This window comes from Ochotona princeps, chromosome 1 (assembly GCF_030435755.1).
Source record: "Ochotona princeps isolate mOchPri1 chromosome 1, mOchPri1.hap1, whole genome shotgun sequence".
Taxonomy (NCBI): domain Eukaryota; kingdom Metazoa; phylum Chordata; class Mammalia; order Lagomorpha; family Ochotonidae; genus Ochotona; species Ochotona princeps.
The window spans coordinates 100,926,645-100,941,419 of NC_080832.1; the positions used below are offsets into that span (position 1 = coordinate 100,926,645).

A 14,775-nucleotide genomic window follows, 5' to 3' on the forward strand; every position below is an offset into this window, starting at 1 on the left:
CTAGAATAAAGCTTATCAGTATATTTTCTAAGGTGTGAAAAATAAACAAAAATTGTACAAAATATTGGAGATTATATTTTTTCCTAAGGAATTTTGCATGTGTTCCAAATTAGTAACAATTGACTTCCTTATTAATTTATAAGGGCAGGTAGTTATAAAGGCAGATAATGTAACATAAAGGCAGGTAATTGGAGCCAAGCCAAATAAATACCAGTAAAGAAATGCTGAAATAAATGAGAGTAAATCTACACTATATTCATATTACAATAAGTGTAAATGATAACTTACTTTTAATACTGGTTATAATCATTTTAATGTTTATAACAATGCATATTTGTTATGTTTATAGAGAATTATAGTTAAAAGCTATTTTTGTGATACTAATGGACAATTTTGTGAGGATATTTAAGAGGCAATTAAAAGGACTAAAGTGCATAATTCTAAGATGAAACTCGGTTAAATATTGTTCAGAGGCACAATGAAATCTTCAACAATAAAAAACATGCTAGAAAGCACAATACGATTTGCCCTTTGAGAGTAAGACAGACAGTGGCAGATCTTTGCTTTTCACAGTGTCGATATACTATTTTGCTTTTTTCTTTGATTAAGATATAAAAATTGGAAATTATACATCACTGTGTACTGTAGACTGTATCTACTGTTCTTTGAAGAATAGGTCATAGAGCCTTTCTTTCATTAGGAAATCATTACAGTCCACAAATCAAAACCCAGCGAGTTACTGAGAGTAGAAAGCTAATTATGAAGACTGCTCTTCTTGGCAAATACCTCAGAGCTTAAATGAAAGAAACATAAAATAAACAAAACAATCAACAACAATATTTCATAAACCACATTTCCTCCTTGATTCTCAAGTTCTAATGTTTTCTTTTCACTTTCACTTCCTGAATTTTTCTGGTTATAGAACGTCCTCCCCCGCGCCTGCTTTTATCAAAGATGGGAAAACATGGAAATCATGGTCTTTCTCCTGCCTATGGCGAATCTGACTCAGAAAGTGGGAATTTATAAATAAGCAAAGTAGGGGAAGTTAATATGTGAACAATCATTCTTTACAAGGTAACATCCAAGGTGTGTCATAAACACAGAAAGTTCTTCCATCTATCAGACTGTCAGAATGAAGGCAGGTTTTGGCATATGCAGGCCAGAATCCAAATTCCAGTGGTCATTATTTCTGAGCCTTACTTTAATATCTATAAAAGTGGATATTGATATCAATATTCCAGGATTCTGTAGTAATAAAGAATGAATATAAAAGAATTAGTGTAATATTCAATCATATAGTAAACATTCAATACAGCTGTTTCTCTGACAATTATTGTAATTTCTCTCCTGTATCATTAATGTCTAAAATTTTAACCTATACATTACCATATATATTTTAAACAGTTATTAAATGCATTCAAAGTAGTTTAATTATATGTTTTACTTTCAAGAAATTATGTACTTTTTTCTGTGGTAAATAAAGAAGAGGCAATAATATAATAAAAGTACAATCATATAATTTGCACATTCTATTATGCCACTTAATTTTCATGATAACCTATGAGGTGTGTGTTTCATTATCCTACTATGCAAATGATGCAGCTAAAGCTTAGAATGGTTAAATACCTAGGCAAAGGTATAAAACGACCTGAAGACAGAGACTTGAACATACATTTATCTGCAGAGTCCAGATGTCTATCATATTGCATTGTCATCACTCCTAGGAATTATTTCTGTCTTTATTTGAAAGTGAGTTCACAAGGTATGCTGTTTGCAGAGTACACTTCCACATTAAGTCTGTCTCCAAATGTACTTATTTTCAGTTGTACATAATCTTCAAATCTATTCACTAATTTTCATTTCCATTCATTTTACCTTTGTCCAGGCTATTCTTGTTACTGGCTCAAACAATTGAATTAGCCCCACTCCTCATTCTTGCATCTTTCCATGGGAATAATTCATTTTTTCACATTGCTTTCACTGGCAAACAGACAATATTCCCCAAACTTTGAAGATTTTTTTCCAGCAAGAAAACTCCATTGGAAATAAACTTATGTGCAGGCTCCTTTATACAGGAATCATGTCCTATTTATTTTCTCTAATCTCTATATAATTTTGAGCAGAGGATAATCATCATAAAGGGTGGAGGTAAAAATCCTGAGTAAAGCAATTGGTCCTTTCATAATATCATCTCAGCCTGATCACGAATTCTATCGAAATGTCTTCAGCAGCATGCAGGCTTGCCAAATGGGAAGTTCCTTGGAATTGCAACTGTATAACCTAGGGCTGTATAGCCAGGGATGTGGATGGGGTGAGGTGGGAGTCGCACTCCACTCCAGAAATAGGCAAAGAAAGCATGTAGAAAATGTAAAGAAATAAGACAAAGAAACTCTGCTTTTTAAAGTTAACTAATTTAGTTAAGAGACATGAGACAGAGAGAGGGAGAGAATGAGACCCAGAGCACTCATTCACTGATTCATTCCTGAATCCAGGAGCTGGGTAATCACTACAGGTCTTCCAGATAGGTAGTAAGAATCCAAATGCTATAATCATCATCACCCCTCCCACAGCCTGATTTCCAGGAAACTGGAGTGAGCAATCAGAGCTGGTAATGCAGTCAGGAGCTCCAGTAACAGACCAGAGCATGCTGTCAGGCCTAAACCTGGACCCTATTACCTCATATTTTCAGTTTAAACAATGTCAGTGGTCAAACACTCCTCCCAACTAGCTGAGAATGAGCTCTGTGGGCCACATCTCTCTCTCCCTAAAAACATCTTTCCACTGTTTTTATCTCTTTCTCCTCTATACTGCTGAATATGGGCCACCATTACCAGAACATGGGGATATTACTATTCTATTGTGTTTTTTTTTTTAGTGTTGTAAGTATGTTGACATCTAATTTGGCAATAATAAACATGGAGCTCTAGGAAGAAGCAATATCTCTACTGCTTCGCAAAAGAGCATATGCATTTTATTGATGCAGCTGGTGCCCATATCTACTCAAACAGTGTCAACTTAAAACTCTTAATTTTGCCACGTTTTGAGGGCAGAAGTACTTGGTTAGGAATAAGTATTCATTTTGATGGTCAATATAGTACAAGGTTAGTTAAGGGTCGACTAAGCATCTGAGAGTAGGTTTCACCATGGGCACACTAATGCCACCCAAAGCACAGCTTGTTTACCAACAGCTTGACTTTAACATAAGCACAAGCTCTTTAGAAGATGTGTAGTTTTATAACAAACCACACCATACAGATATACTACTAAATTCATACAGAGAAAAGCTATATTTTTAGACTGATTTGAATAAGCCCTTGTTAAGAACATTTGAAAATAAAATGGTTCATATTTAAGGGAAGATAAGAAGGAAAAAACTAAAAGAAAAGAGTATTTGACAAAATCATTGTTAGTTTGGTAGGAAAAAACTGCTTGACTTTTAGTACATTTGAATTTTAGAAGATAATAGGAATTTAAGAAATTGTGTAGCTTTCTTATTCCAGTATTAGAATGTAATCTTTACAAACCAGCACATTACCTTTAACAATCTAATAACATTCTGTAGCATACTATAATTTATCAAGAAGTATTTAATCTTCAGTCTAATCATTCTGTAGTCACAGTATTGTAAACATTTGTCTACATTTTTCAGACCAGTATTACAGGATGTATTATTTCCCACTGGTTCACTCTCAATCCTCATTGGTTTTGTATTAAATATGTACAAATATTTCAATCACCAGGAAAGGGAGGGTGAATTTTGATTATGGAATCAGAGGTTAATGTTCTTTGTTAATAGGTAACCCATTTAGCAAATAAACACAAAGAACTCAAAATGCAGGACATCATGACATCGCGACTGGAAGGGAAGTTAACAATCACCTTCTTCTATCATACTAGCATCCATGCATGATAGAAATCAAGGCTTAGTGTTCATGAGTTAAATCACTGAAATGACACAGTGAGTGGGTAAGCAAACCCAGAACCCAATGAATGGTGACCACAAATGTAGAATCTGATCATAGGAAATCTCCAGGATTTTAACCACTTTCAACCTTTGGAAAAACAGTAATTCTGACAAAATTTTGTACTTACGGCTCATTTATAAATGAGATTTAAAGAGGTATTTAAAATGTTAATACATTTGGAATTTTAAAGGAAGCTTGTTTTCAAGCAAAACTTTCAAAAGTCATATATTTTTTCACAAAGCACACTTTTATGTCACAACATGGTAACAAGACTGAAAACACAAACCAGCTTTGATTCACGGTCTTAGGCAGGATGAATTTTATGTTAGCAATTAATGAGTATCCTATATATACTTATTAATTTTATTAAGAAGCACTATTTACGTGAACTCCTCTGATCAGTGACTTCCCCTTTAAATAGATATGGTGCAAAGAAATAGTATGTTTTCTAGGAAGATAACATATATTTGCATCCTATTTAAGGAAACATAATTTTTACATAATGAAATATCACTTACATTTCCATTTGAAATATTGTAATATTACAAACTTTTTAACACAAATAAAATAAAAATCAGGAAAGCAATTTGTCTGATCATAACTTTATTTTCATTTCAGAAAGCTTGGTTTCTTGCAACATATCAGCTTCATAGTGAAAAAATCAGCACTAAAATTAGTGTTAGCTGCCCAATATCCAAACATGCCTACCATTAGGCTACGTCTCTTCAAAAAGAAACTTTGATTTAAAATAAACAAAACAAATCCAAATAAACTCCCATATGACAATGTGTTGAGAGAAGAAGTTGGCCCCATTCCCAGCTTCAGTGTGAATCCAGATTGGTCTAAACCAATTACAACGTTATCATGACTCTCACCAGTGATTGATTTAGACACTGGCATGGGAAACAGGACATGAGAGGAAATCTGTTAGGGGTCTTTTGGGAGTGATGTTTACTTAGAAGAAACACCTGTGCTGAGTCAGCTTTCCTCAGGATCCGCTGCACTGGGATGTGCTGCCTGTGGAGATCTACCTAAGCAAAGCTCCCACTCTAGCTACCAACACAAAGTGAAAAATGACAGATTCTTTAAAAAAAAACTTATTTAATTTTATTGGAAAGGCATATTTTCAGAGAGGAGACAGAAAGATTTTCCATCTGCTGATTCACTCCTCAAACGGTTGCAATGGCTAGAACTGCGCCGATCCGAAGCCAAGAGTCAGAAGCTTCTCTTGAGTGTCCTATACAGGTTCAGGGTCCCAAGGCTTTGGGTCATCCATTGTTGCTTTCCCAAGGCATAAGCAGGGTGCAGGGTGGGAAGAGAGCAGCTGGGACATGAACCTGAGCCCATACGGAATGCCAGCCTTTGAAGGTGGAGGATTAGCCAATTGAGTCAGCCTCCAATATGGATTTTTAGTAACATCTTTGATCTCTATGCTACCCTTCCATTCTTTGGGACATCTTGTTCAATGCCCTAGGAAATGTATTATTGTTAAACTAATACCAGCTGGGTACCTTCAAAATACCATAGGCCAACATTGTTTCTAAAACCTATTTCTCAGATTTGCCCCTCCTGAATACCAGAGTTCAATCAAGAGATGTGGCTAATCCCAGACAAAGTCATCACTAAAGGCTGTCAAAACAGTATTTTCTAAAAGCCTACAAGCTAGCATTGTTTGACTTGAATGGACAGAAAACCTCCAGTGTACATTGACAAAAGGGGATCAGATGCTAGCTTTGGGTACTTGATACGGACTTGGAGTATGCAAGGAAAGAGAAGACAGGAAGAGGGTTGGGAGGGTTTGCTCCATGATGAGTAACACATTCTCTCATCTCTCTTAAGCACACAGCTAAAATGCATTATTTAGCCTCCCTGGAGACTAAATTCTACTCAGAGAAATGCATGAAGAAATAATGTATACTGCTCTCAGACCAGGCCACAGAATTCTCCAAGGTGTACTCATGTAAGTTCTTTCCACTGTGCAGCTGGTTACATAAGAAATGTCCTTAGTCAAGGATGACTTTGGAAGCCACCAGCTGAAGGTAATGAATGACTTTGTGGAACTGAAATCTTTGAACTCTGCCTTTCTCAAGCTGCTCAGTAACACCCACAATGGACTATTAACTGTGAGCAACATATAAACTTATTGTTTTACACTACTTAGTTTGGGAGACCCTTTTCAATAATAGCTATTATTACAGCATCAATTTATACTACAAACATATTGATGAATCATAGTGCTGTGACTGATCTGAACAGCTGGACTAAAGTAATACAAGTATATAAATAAGGAAACTGAGGCTCATTGACTGAAAAGTACTACCCCAAATTTATAGGGAATAAATTGTGGAACTGGTCTAGAACTCAGATGCTCTGAAGCCCTATCCAGTTCCATTGAGATCCCATCCTTTAGAAGGACAGGTGGGTAAATTCTAAGTAGGGTATACAACACACAAATTAATATTGATGCACGTGTATTAGGAAAGATTACTCTTGTATGAGCTAACCATTGGAGTTACTGCTGTGGCTAACTGGCCACTAAATCCACTGTTTTTAGCTTTACAGTAAGCTTTATTTGAAATCATAGTCATAAGAATTATCGTTAGGTTAATATCCTCTACTGCTTTTGTAGCTTGATCTAGAATATTGCTAATGTTCCTTTTATTTTTATTTGTGACTATATCTTTCTTTGTGACACATAAGTGTATCTTTCTTTCTTTGTGACACATAATTTATATTTTCTCATGAATTCCTAATAGTAACTAGCATCAGCTTGTTAGAGCAACCAAACTAAGCGATTATGTTTTTCCTCTTACCTTTTGACAATATTTTCCCATAAAAATCAATATGCTTATTCCCAGAGCCTATGAAACTGTCACATAATGCATAATAATTAATAAAAAATATATATGTGTAAAAAATAAATAATCTAAAAAAATCAATATGCTTTCATTATGGAAAAATAATTCTGGTTTTTTTTTTAGATTTATTTATTTTTATTGGAAAGTCAGACATACAGAGAGGAGGAGAGACAGAGAGGAAGATCTTCATCCAGTGATTCACTCCCCAAGCGGCCACAACAGCCAGAGATGCTCCATTTCAGAGCAGGAGCCAGGAGCTTCTTTTGGGTCTCCCACACATGTCAGGGTCCCAAGACTTTGGGCCATCCTCAACTGCCTTCTCAGGCCACAAGCAGGGAGCTGGATGGGAAGTGGGGCCTCCAGGATTAGAACCAGCACCCATATGGGATCCTAGTGCATTCAAGGCAAGGACTTTAACCATTGCACTACTGCGCTGGGCTGGAAAAATAATTTGAAAATCACCCTTAGAATGAGGCTTTTTCACTGCTGTAATCGAAGTTTAAATTTAGGCAAGGGGAAATGGCTACAATGTTCCATGTGGCAATATGTTAGTATTAAAAACACCAACATAAACTCATTTCTAACTTGATATAGATGTAGTTAAATTAAAAAAAAAACACGTTTATGATATCCACATGCATAAAATAGAATACCCCCACAATTTTCTTTTGCGCCAGTCTACAGGAGTTAAAAATAATGATACCACAATTACAACCAACACATCTGGAAGCTGGATATTTGTTTTTAAAAAATGTTTTCCAGGGCCCTGTGCAGTAGCCTAGCAGCTAAAGTCTTCACTTTGAAAGCGCCAGGATCCCATGTGGGAGCCGGTTCTTATCCAGGCGGCCCCAATTCCCATCCAGCTCCCTCCTTGTGACCTGGGAAAGCACTCAAGGACGGCCCAATGCATTGGGACCCTGCATCCGCATGGGAGACCCAGAAGAGGCTCTGGGTTCCTGGCTTTGGATTGGCACAGTTCTGGCTGTTGTGAATGCTTGGGGAGTAAATCATAGGATAGAAGATATTCCTCTCTGTCTCTTCTGCTCTCTGTATATCTGACTTTCTAATAAAAACAAATCTTTCAAAAAATGTTTTCCAAAAAGACAAAGCAGGGCTCCTTAGAGAATTGGCTGATTCTAGGATATGAGCACAAGTGTGAGTCTGGAGCATTTTGTAGGAACAGGAAACCCCGAATCATTTTATGTACAACATGATACAGAAGTCAACAGAAACAATCCCAATGTCTATAGTTGGAAAAGTTGGGAGAACAAAATTGAATTATCACCCAAGTTAAAAAACAAAAAAGAAATATACACAAATAATCCAGACTCAAAACCAATATAAAGGATTAGTTGAATTGAATGCGTAAATGGATGGATAGAAATAATATACAATTATTTGGGTAGAATTCCAGATATTTGTATTCCAACCTCAAGGTAGAAGGAGGCAGAGTGTAACACACCATGCTTTAGTAAAGACTAAGTATAGTTATTCTAACCCCAAGGAATACAGTGTGAGAGACAGAAAATTTTGTAGCACATATTACTCTGGGTAGAAATCAAAATTCATGTCAAAAATAACAGGTCACTCTGATAGAATAATGTATTGAAGATGGCACTTTATGCTCTTCCTTTCTAAAACCTTCATCCTCTATCAAATCATGAGACAAAATATTCCAAAAAAATAAGGGGAATCTATATTACATCTAAATGATGCTCCTCAAAATTGTCAAGGTTCTCCAAATGAAGACATCTGAGAAACCATTTTAAATCCGAAGAAGGTTAGCAATGTGGTGTCCTTGATGGGGATCCTGGGACAGAAAAACAAGACATGAGAAAAAAACTAAGGAAATTTGAATAAATGTGAATTCAATGGATAATACTATATCCAAACTGCTTCATTAATGTGCCTACTTTGTCATACTACTACAACAGGGAACTAGAAACTTGAGTGTGGTTTATAAGCAAAAACCTGCACTCTTGGTAGACATTTTATAACCCAAACTTTAAAAGTAAGAAATCCAGAGTTTTTTTTTAAATCACTCAAAATTCCATCATCTCAAAATAAACTCAAATACTTCAGCCTTTTTCTACACACACACACACACACACACACACACACACACAGGGTTTTTTTAAAGTGGTTTTATACTACAGAATAACACCCTCCCCCTGGACATTCAGTGAACATCTGTCCATGCCATTATAATCTTAACATCATAATTCGTATTTACACCACAGTAGTTCAGTAGTTCATTTTAAGGATATATCATATATTATTTAGTTAATTAAATATTGGGATCTTTCACTTCCCTATATCTAATGTATGGATGGAAATATGACAAATGAGGAGAGTGAAAAGAAAAATTCTGAAACATTTATTCATTGTGAGGGAAAAAGTAAGTTTTTCCGACATTACCAAGGGAAACTTACTGGGCAAAGAATGGAGATTTCCAATGTCGGTCATCTCTTCGAGTGTGGCCTTGAAGTCTCTCATTCTCTGTAGTTCCCAGTGTCCTTGTTTTAAAATGAGCCATAAGTTTATTGAACGGGGGGTCTGTTCCTATAATCAATTACTGGATTTTTTTCAAAATCACTATTTCTTAGAAAATTGAATTCGATAGACAGAGTGTGACGCATTTCCTCTGATGAATGGCCTGAGATTTCCCATCACATGGCACGAACAGTACGCATTATATGAAATGATAGCAAGATCTGACAGCTGGATGTCAACATGCCACTTCCCGCTAATAGAGAGGGAAGGTGAGTTTATCAATGTTGCAGATCAGTTAGTTCTTAGTTGTGGCTAATTCCCAAGATAGGCTAAGTGGAGAACCACCAGGGTTATTACAGAAGCTATTCATGTACTCAGTGGGAATTCAAACTGAATGGTCATCAAAGTCACCTTCAATTGTACCTGGACAGAATTTTTCTTTAATTTTGGATAACATCATACTTGACTCTGACCGTAAGCATCTTAGCGTCTTCCCTTTTCTGAGCTCTGTGCTGTCTCACTGGCCTCTTAAATGAAGAATCAATTCCACTAGAAGAAAAATAAATAAATAAAAGTCCTCTATTAATTGGATGAGTCCTTTAGCTTGTTTGTATGTGCAGACGGATTCTTCTCTAAGCAGCTTACGAAGAACAGGCTCTTCCTTCGTTTTTACAAGAATGTGTCTGCAACATCCCCTGAAGATCATTCTTCTCTATGAACTGGTTTCTAAAGGAGCAGAAACTTCAGAAAGCAGGTCTCCAGTTCACAATCAGACTTCATAGTTCGTTCTCAAGTTTTCCTTATATCCTTTCTTTAGTAGGAATTAATGAAAATCTCAAATAGGTAAAACAAACAAAACCCAAACACACACTTAAACACCCTCACATTAATAATGTTTGAAATTGGCCTGACCGAGAGAGTTCCTCACCTCTTACTCCGGGTGCTAAGGTAGACAATGTACTTGGCAGAAGTGTTTTTTAGTTTTTTGTTTTTGTTGTTGTTGTTTTTCTTACATGGTGAGGGACTGCTGGCTTCTCCCACATCAATGACTATTGTATCTCCCTTACCCTGAGCAGCCAACACCCCGCCCCCAAAAAATCACCTAATGTATTTCCAGAAGTGGTTTATTTTTCTGGAATTCTGCTTACAAGAGACAATAGGCATTCTGAATTAGATAATTTGAAAAAGTGCTCCTAAGTGAAAGATGAAGAGGAAAATGGTGGGTAGCGGTCTGAAATCAGCTTTAAGAACTTTCTACCCTTGAACCTCGAAAGCGCAGGAAATGACTATCTTTATTTTATGAAAGACCATGTATTGCCTGTGGGCCTTCACCATCACACACACACACACACACACACACACACACACACACACACACACACACACACCATAAACCAAAGCCACACTTCTATATGCAAACGCTATCTCTCCCATCACCAGAGCAATAAATGAGATGTAGGGAGGCCCAGTGGACCATGGGTAGAAAGGCTATCTGATAGTCTTCCATGGCAGGGGATTAGGCTGTGGAAGGACAGGGTGGAAAACATTGCAAATAAATCCTTTGCATGCTTTTTGGTATGTTAAAAATGCAGCATCATCCTTTCTTCTTTTTCCTTGGTTAACAAAACAGAATGGGAGGGTTCCAACAACATGGAAGGGCAAGAAGATTGCCCCTACTTCAAGCCCTGCAGCTCCCTGCTTCATGCCCACCCCCTCAACCCCTTGCTTGGCCAATAGTTGTCTCTGCTCCAATGGGCAGACAGCGCCTTCACCCATTTCCTTTCCCAATCATTAGGGCCAGAAGGGGAGAGAGAAAACAAAACTCTAAAAATAATTGCTAGCATCTTTAAAAAAAAAAAATTTAACTTCTAGCATCTTAAAAAAAAAAAAAAAAAAGGAAAGCTTTGCCTCCCGCCCCCCACCCATCCAACCCCTAAAAAAAAAAAAAAAATCCGCTCATGCCCTTCACTTCTCCCGCCTCCCTTCCTCCCCCCATGGGGCACATGTCTGCTTCTTACAACACCGAGGCACATGGTTCCAGTTAGGTACCGAACCCCACCAGGACCAAGAGGAAATCCACCTCTGTGGGACGCTCCGCACGGAACCACCTCCAGCGAGGGAGGCCGGGGGACTGCAGCACCGAGATGAAGGGATAGACCCAGGAAACGCTGCTCATGCGGTGAGAAGCAGCCCGGGAGGAGGCGAGGGCTGGGAGGCCGGGGAGGGGGTGGGCCCCGCGGCGCCCCAGCAGCGCCCGCCGCCCGCCCCCACGCGCGCTGCCGATATTTGCGCGCCTTGCTGCAACTTGCTGCAGTGTTTGAAAGAGTAGTAGGAGCGCGCATGGAGGTGGGGCCGGGGAAAGACCAGGCGGAGTGGTTGGGGGAGCGGAGGGGTGGAGGGAGACGTGTGGGGAAGAACGCGCCGAGCGAGCGGGGAGGCGGCGGCGATGGGGAGGCGGGTTGGCCCCGAGGGGCAGGGATGGGAGACAGCGGGGTAGCCCGGCGCTTACACATGTCACATGTGCTTTTTAAGACGGCCGGGAGCGCCTGCGAGCTGGATCTGGTGGAGGATGCTGCGGCAGGTGCTTCGCAGAGGGCTCCAGTCATTCTGCCACAGGCTGGGCTTGTGCGTGAGCCGGCACCCGGTCTTTTTCCTCACCGTGCCCGCAGTCCTGACCATCACCTTCGGCCTCAGCGCGCTCAACCGCTTCCAGCCCGAGGGCGACCTGGAGCGCCTGGTCGCTCCCAGCCACAGCCTGGCCAAGATCGAGCGCAGCCTGGCCAGCAGCCTTTTCCCCCTGGACCAGTCCAAAAGCCAGCTCTATTCGGACTTACACACCCCTGGGAGGTATGGCAGGGTGATCCTCCTCTCCCCACCCGGGGACAATATTTTGCTCCAGGCTGAGGGGATCCTGCAGACCCACCGAGCCGTGCTGGAAATGAAGGTGAACCACAAGGGCTATAATTATACTTTTTCCCATCTGTGTGTGTTGAGAAATCAGGATAAGAAATGCGTGCTGGATGATATTATTTCAGTGCTAGAGGATCTCAGGCAGGCTGCCGTCTCCAATAAGACAACAGCCAGGGTGCAAGTGAGGTATCCCAACACTAAATTAAAGGTATGCTCCTCCTGCATGCTTCTGCCAATTAAAGAGGCAGCACTTCATTTCTTGCCCTAAACAAGCAAAGAAAATGCAGAGGTCTCATCCTAAGACTCAAAAGCGGTTGCTTCTTTCATTTCTGGGGGCGGGGGTAAAGATGGACAACTGAGTGAAGAAAACAGGCAATCAATGGTACGGCTAGATATAAAGAAATTCAATGCCAAACAAAATAAATGCCAAAACGAATCAAAACAAAAATGAAAAAAAAATAAAGTTTCTGAGACCCTGCAATTACATCTTTGTTCAGGGTTAATAAATCAGTGAATGGAGGGGGGAGGGGGAATCCTGATCAGTTTGGGGGATTTCTTTTCATACGGGGCTCAATGTATTTCTTATTACTGATTACACATCCACCTGGTGCTATATCCACTATTTACATCTTCAGCTTCACTTGGTTTGGCCATGTAGGGTGCTTGTACATTTTGGTGCCCTTTGAATGTATGTCTGAGAGCAGTGGCTTATGAATGTAGTAGGGATTCCAAGAATTAGGTGATTATTAGTTTGCACAGCAAAAGGAGCAGGTTTTTAAAAATGTATAAAAGTAAGGAACTGTATCTATCTGAATATGTTCGTTGCTGTTATTCTTTTTTTCCATAAAATATCTAAAACAGAACAAGATTATTATAATGACCCAATAACGACAGAAAAGAAAAAAATGCACAGCCAATATTGCAAAGAATGATTATTTCAGCACTAACTATATTGCATTCTTTTTAGACCTGCAGTTCAAATTGTGTTCCTCCAGTGTGGTTTCTGAACTCATTCTCCACGGTCAGGTTTGAGCTGCTGCAGGCAATGAGGCATGCAGTCTCCAGGTGCTTGAAGTTTCAGGGACAAATGTGACTTCCAAGAGAGTCACTGCACCATTTGTATGCTTGACCCTGTACATGCTCAGGAGCTGTACAGTCATGAATTCCCAAGACAGATGTTTCCCAAGAAGAAGAAATCTTCTAAGATGTGAGAGGATAAGTGTGCTTCCATGGAAATAATGAAACAGGAGGAATCTTAGCTTCCATGAGAAACTATTGAAAAATCATTATTTGTTTGTTTAGATAGTCAGCATCTATATACAATTAAGATAACTTTGGAATCTTTTGAAAATTAAAAAATTATTTCCTGTAAAGAAAGATGTAATATGTTTAAAAACTAGAGATTCTTTAGAAGCCCTAACCCATCTCCTCGTCATATGGTACACTTTGGTAAATGGATCCAAGGATGGGAAAAGTTTCAGCTTTACACAGCTGAATATCCCCTTGAGGTTATTAAACCTAGACAGATGATTCATCATCTTTAACTCTAGGTAAGGCTTTGCCTGCTTCACACTTATTGATGGGCGCATGATGGATATGTGTGGTTGGGCAGCATGCTTTCTCATTTCCTGAATCCTTTGCCATCAATATCATTGCTTGCTAAAGAAAGGATGTGGTGGAGAGGCAATCTTCCTAGCTCATAACCCTTCAACTGAATTCTTACTTTGCCAAATATCTGGAAATAAAACAAAAAAAAAATCTCTGATGTGTTTCAACATCAGCTTATTTTGAGCTGCAGTTTCAGTTCATTAACATGCATTGTGAGTTGAGTCTCTTACTGTGTTTTTCCATCAATACTTTCCAGGTGTAAGAACTTTGTAGAATCAGGCACTGTGTAAATTTCATTTCTCTGGAGATATCCTTTTGACATTTACGGTGAAAATCCATGAGGTATCCAATCTAGTCATGTAATAATCATTGGATCTGCCCCAATAATTACTCTTTTAAGCACATGAGTCAGAATTTGTGTGAGAACAGCAAATTTCTAACTGTTGCGGGTCTTAAAAGTGAGATGTCAACTTTCTCACCCAAGATTACTTGCTTACAGGGACTGCCATAGTGGGGACTACCAGTGAGCCAACATTTTGCTAGGCCTGTAATAGCTGCTATATCAAAACTTTTGACTGGTTTAATTGATCATGATACATACATCTTTACAGGAGTCAAGGATAACCACAAAAAACTGCAGAAGTTAGTATAGTGACAGTAGCATTATTCTATCGATCATAAAATGAACAAAAGTGCTACACAGGTATGAAAATTCTCAAGCTGCTATATTCTAATATTTTGTATCCTCAAATGTGTTGGTTTGGCTTTGCCTACATGGACTCATTCTGAGTCCTCAGGATGTGTCAAGATAAATGAAATGTCTGACAGCAATTAATTCTCTCAAGGGCCCAGAAGTAATGTCACAGATACTTGTGCAATACAAAATATTTAATTAGTATCATCTATGCCTAGAATTGTCGCAGAGGATCTCCAGGGACATT

General features: G+C 38.8%; 1 protein-coding gene across 3 annotated transcripts in view; it reads left to right on the top strand.

The window, feature by feature from the left end:
• The first annotated feature begins 11,329 nt into the window (after positions 1–11,329).
• The window catches only part of PTCHD4 (patched domain containing 4), a 182,758-nt gene continuing 179,312 nt past the window's right edge, over positions 11,330–14,775 (top strand). Inside the window, exons 1-2 of one of the 3 annotated variants that reach the window (XM_012928474.2) lie at positions 11,330–11,495; positions 11,849–12,260. In XM_012928474.2, coding sequence (XP_012783928.1) covers positions 11,491–11,495; positions 11,849–12,260 — 417 coding nt within the window. In that variant the 5' untranslated portion in view covers positions 11,330–11,490. Of the gene's footprint in view, positions 11,496–11,831; positions 12,435–14,775 lie in introns of those variants that run through there. The other 2 variants (XM_004590427.2, XM_004590428.2) reach the window with 2 other exon arrangements.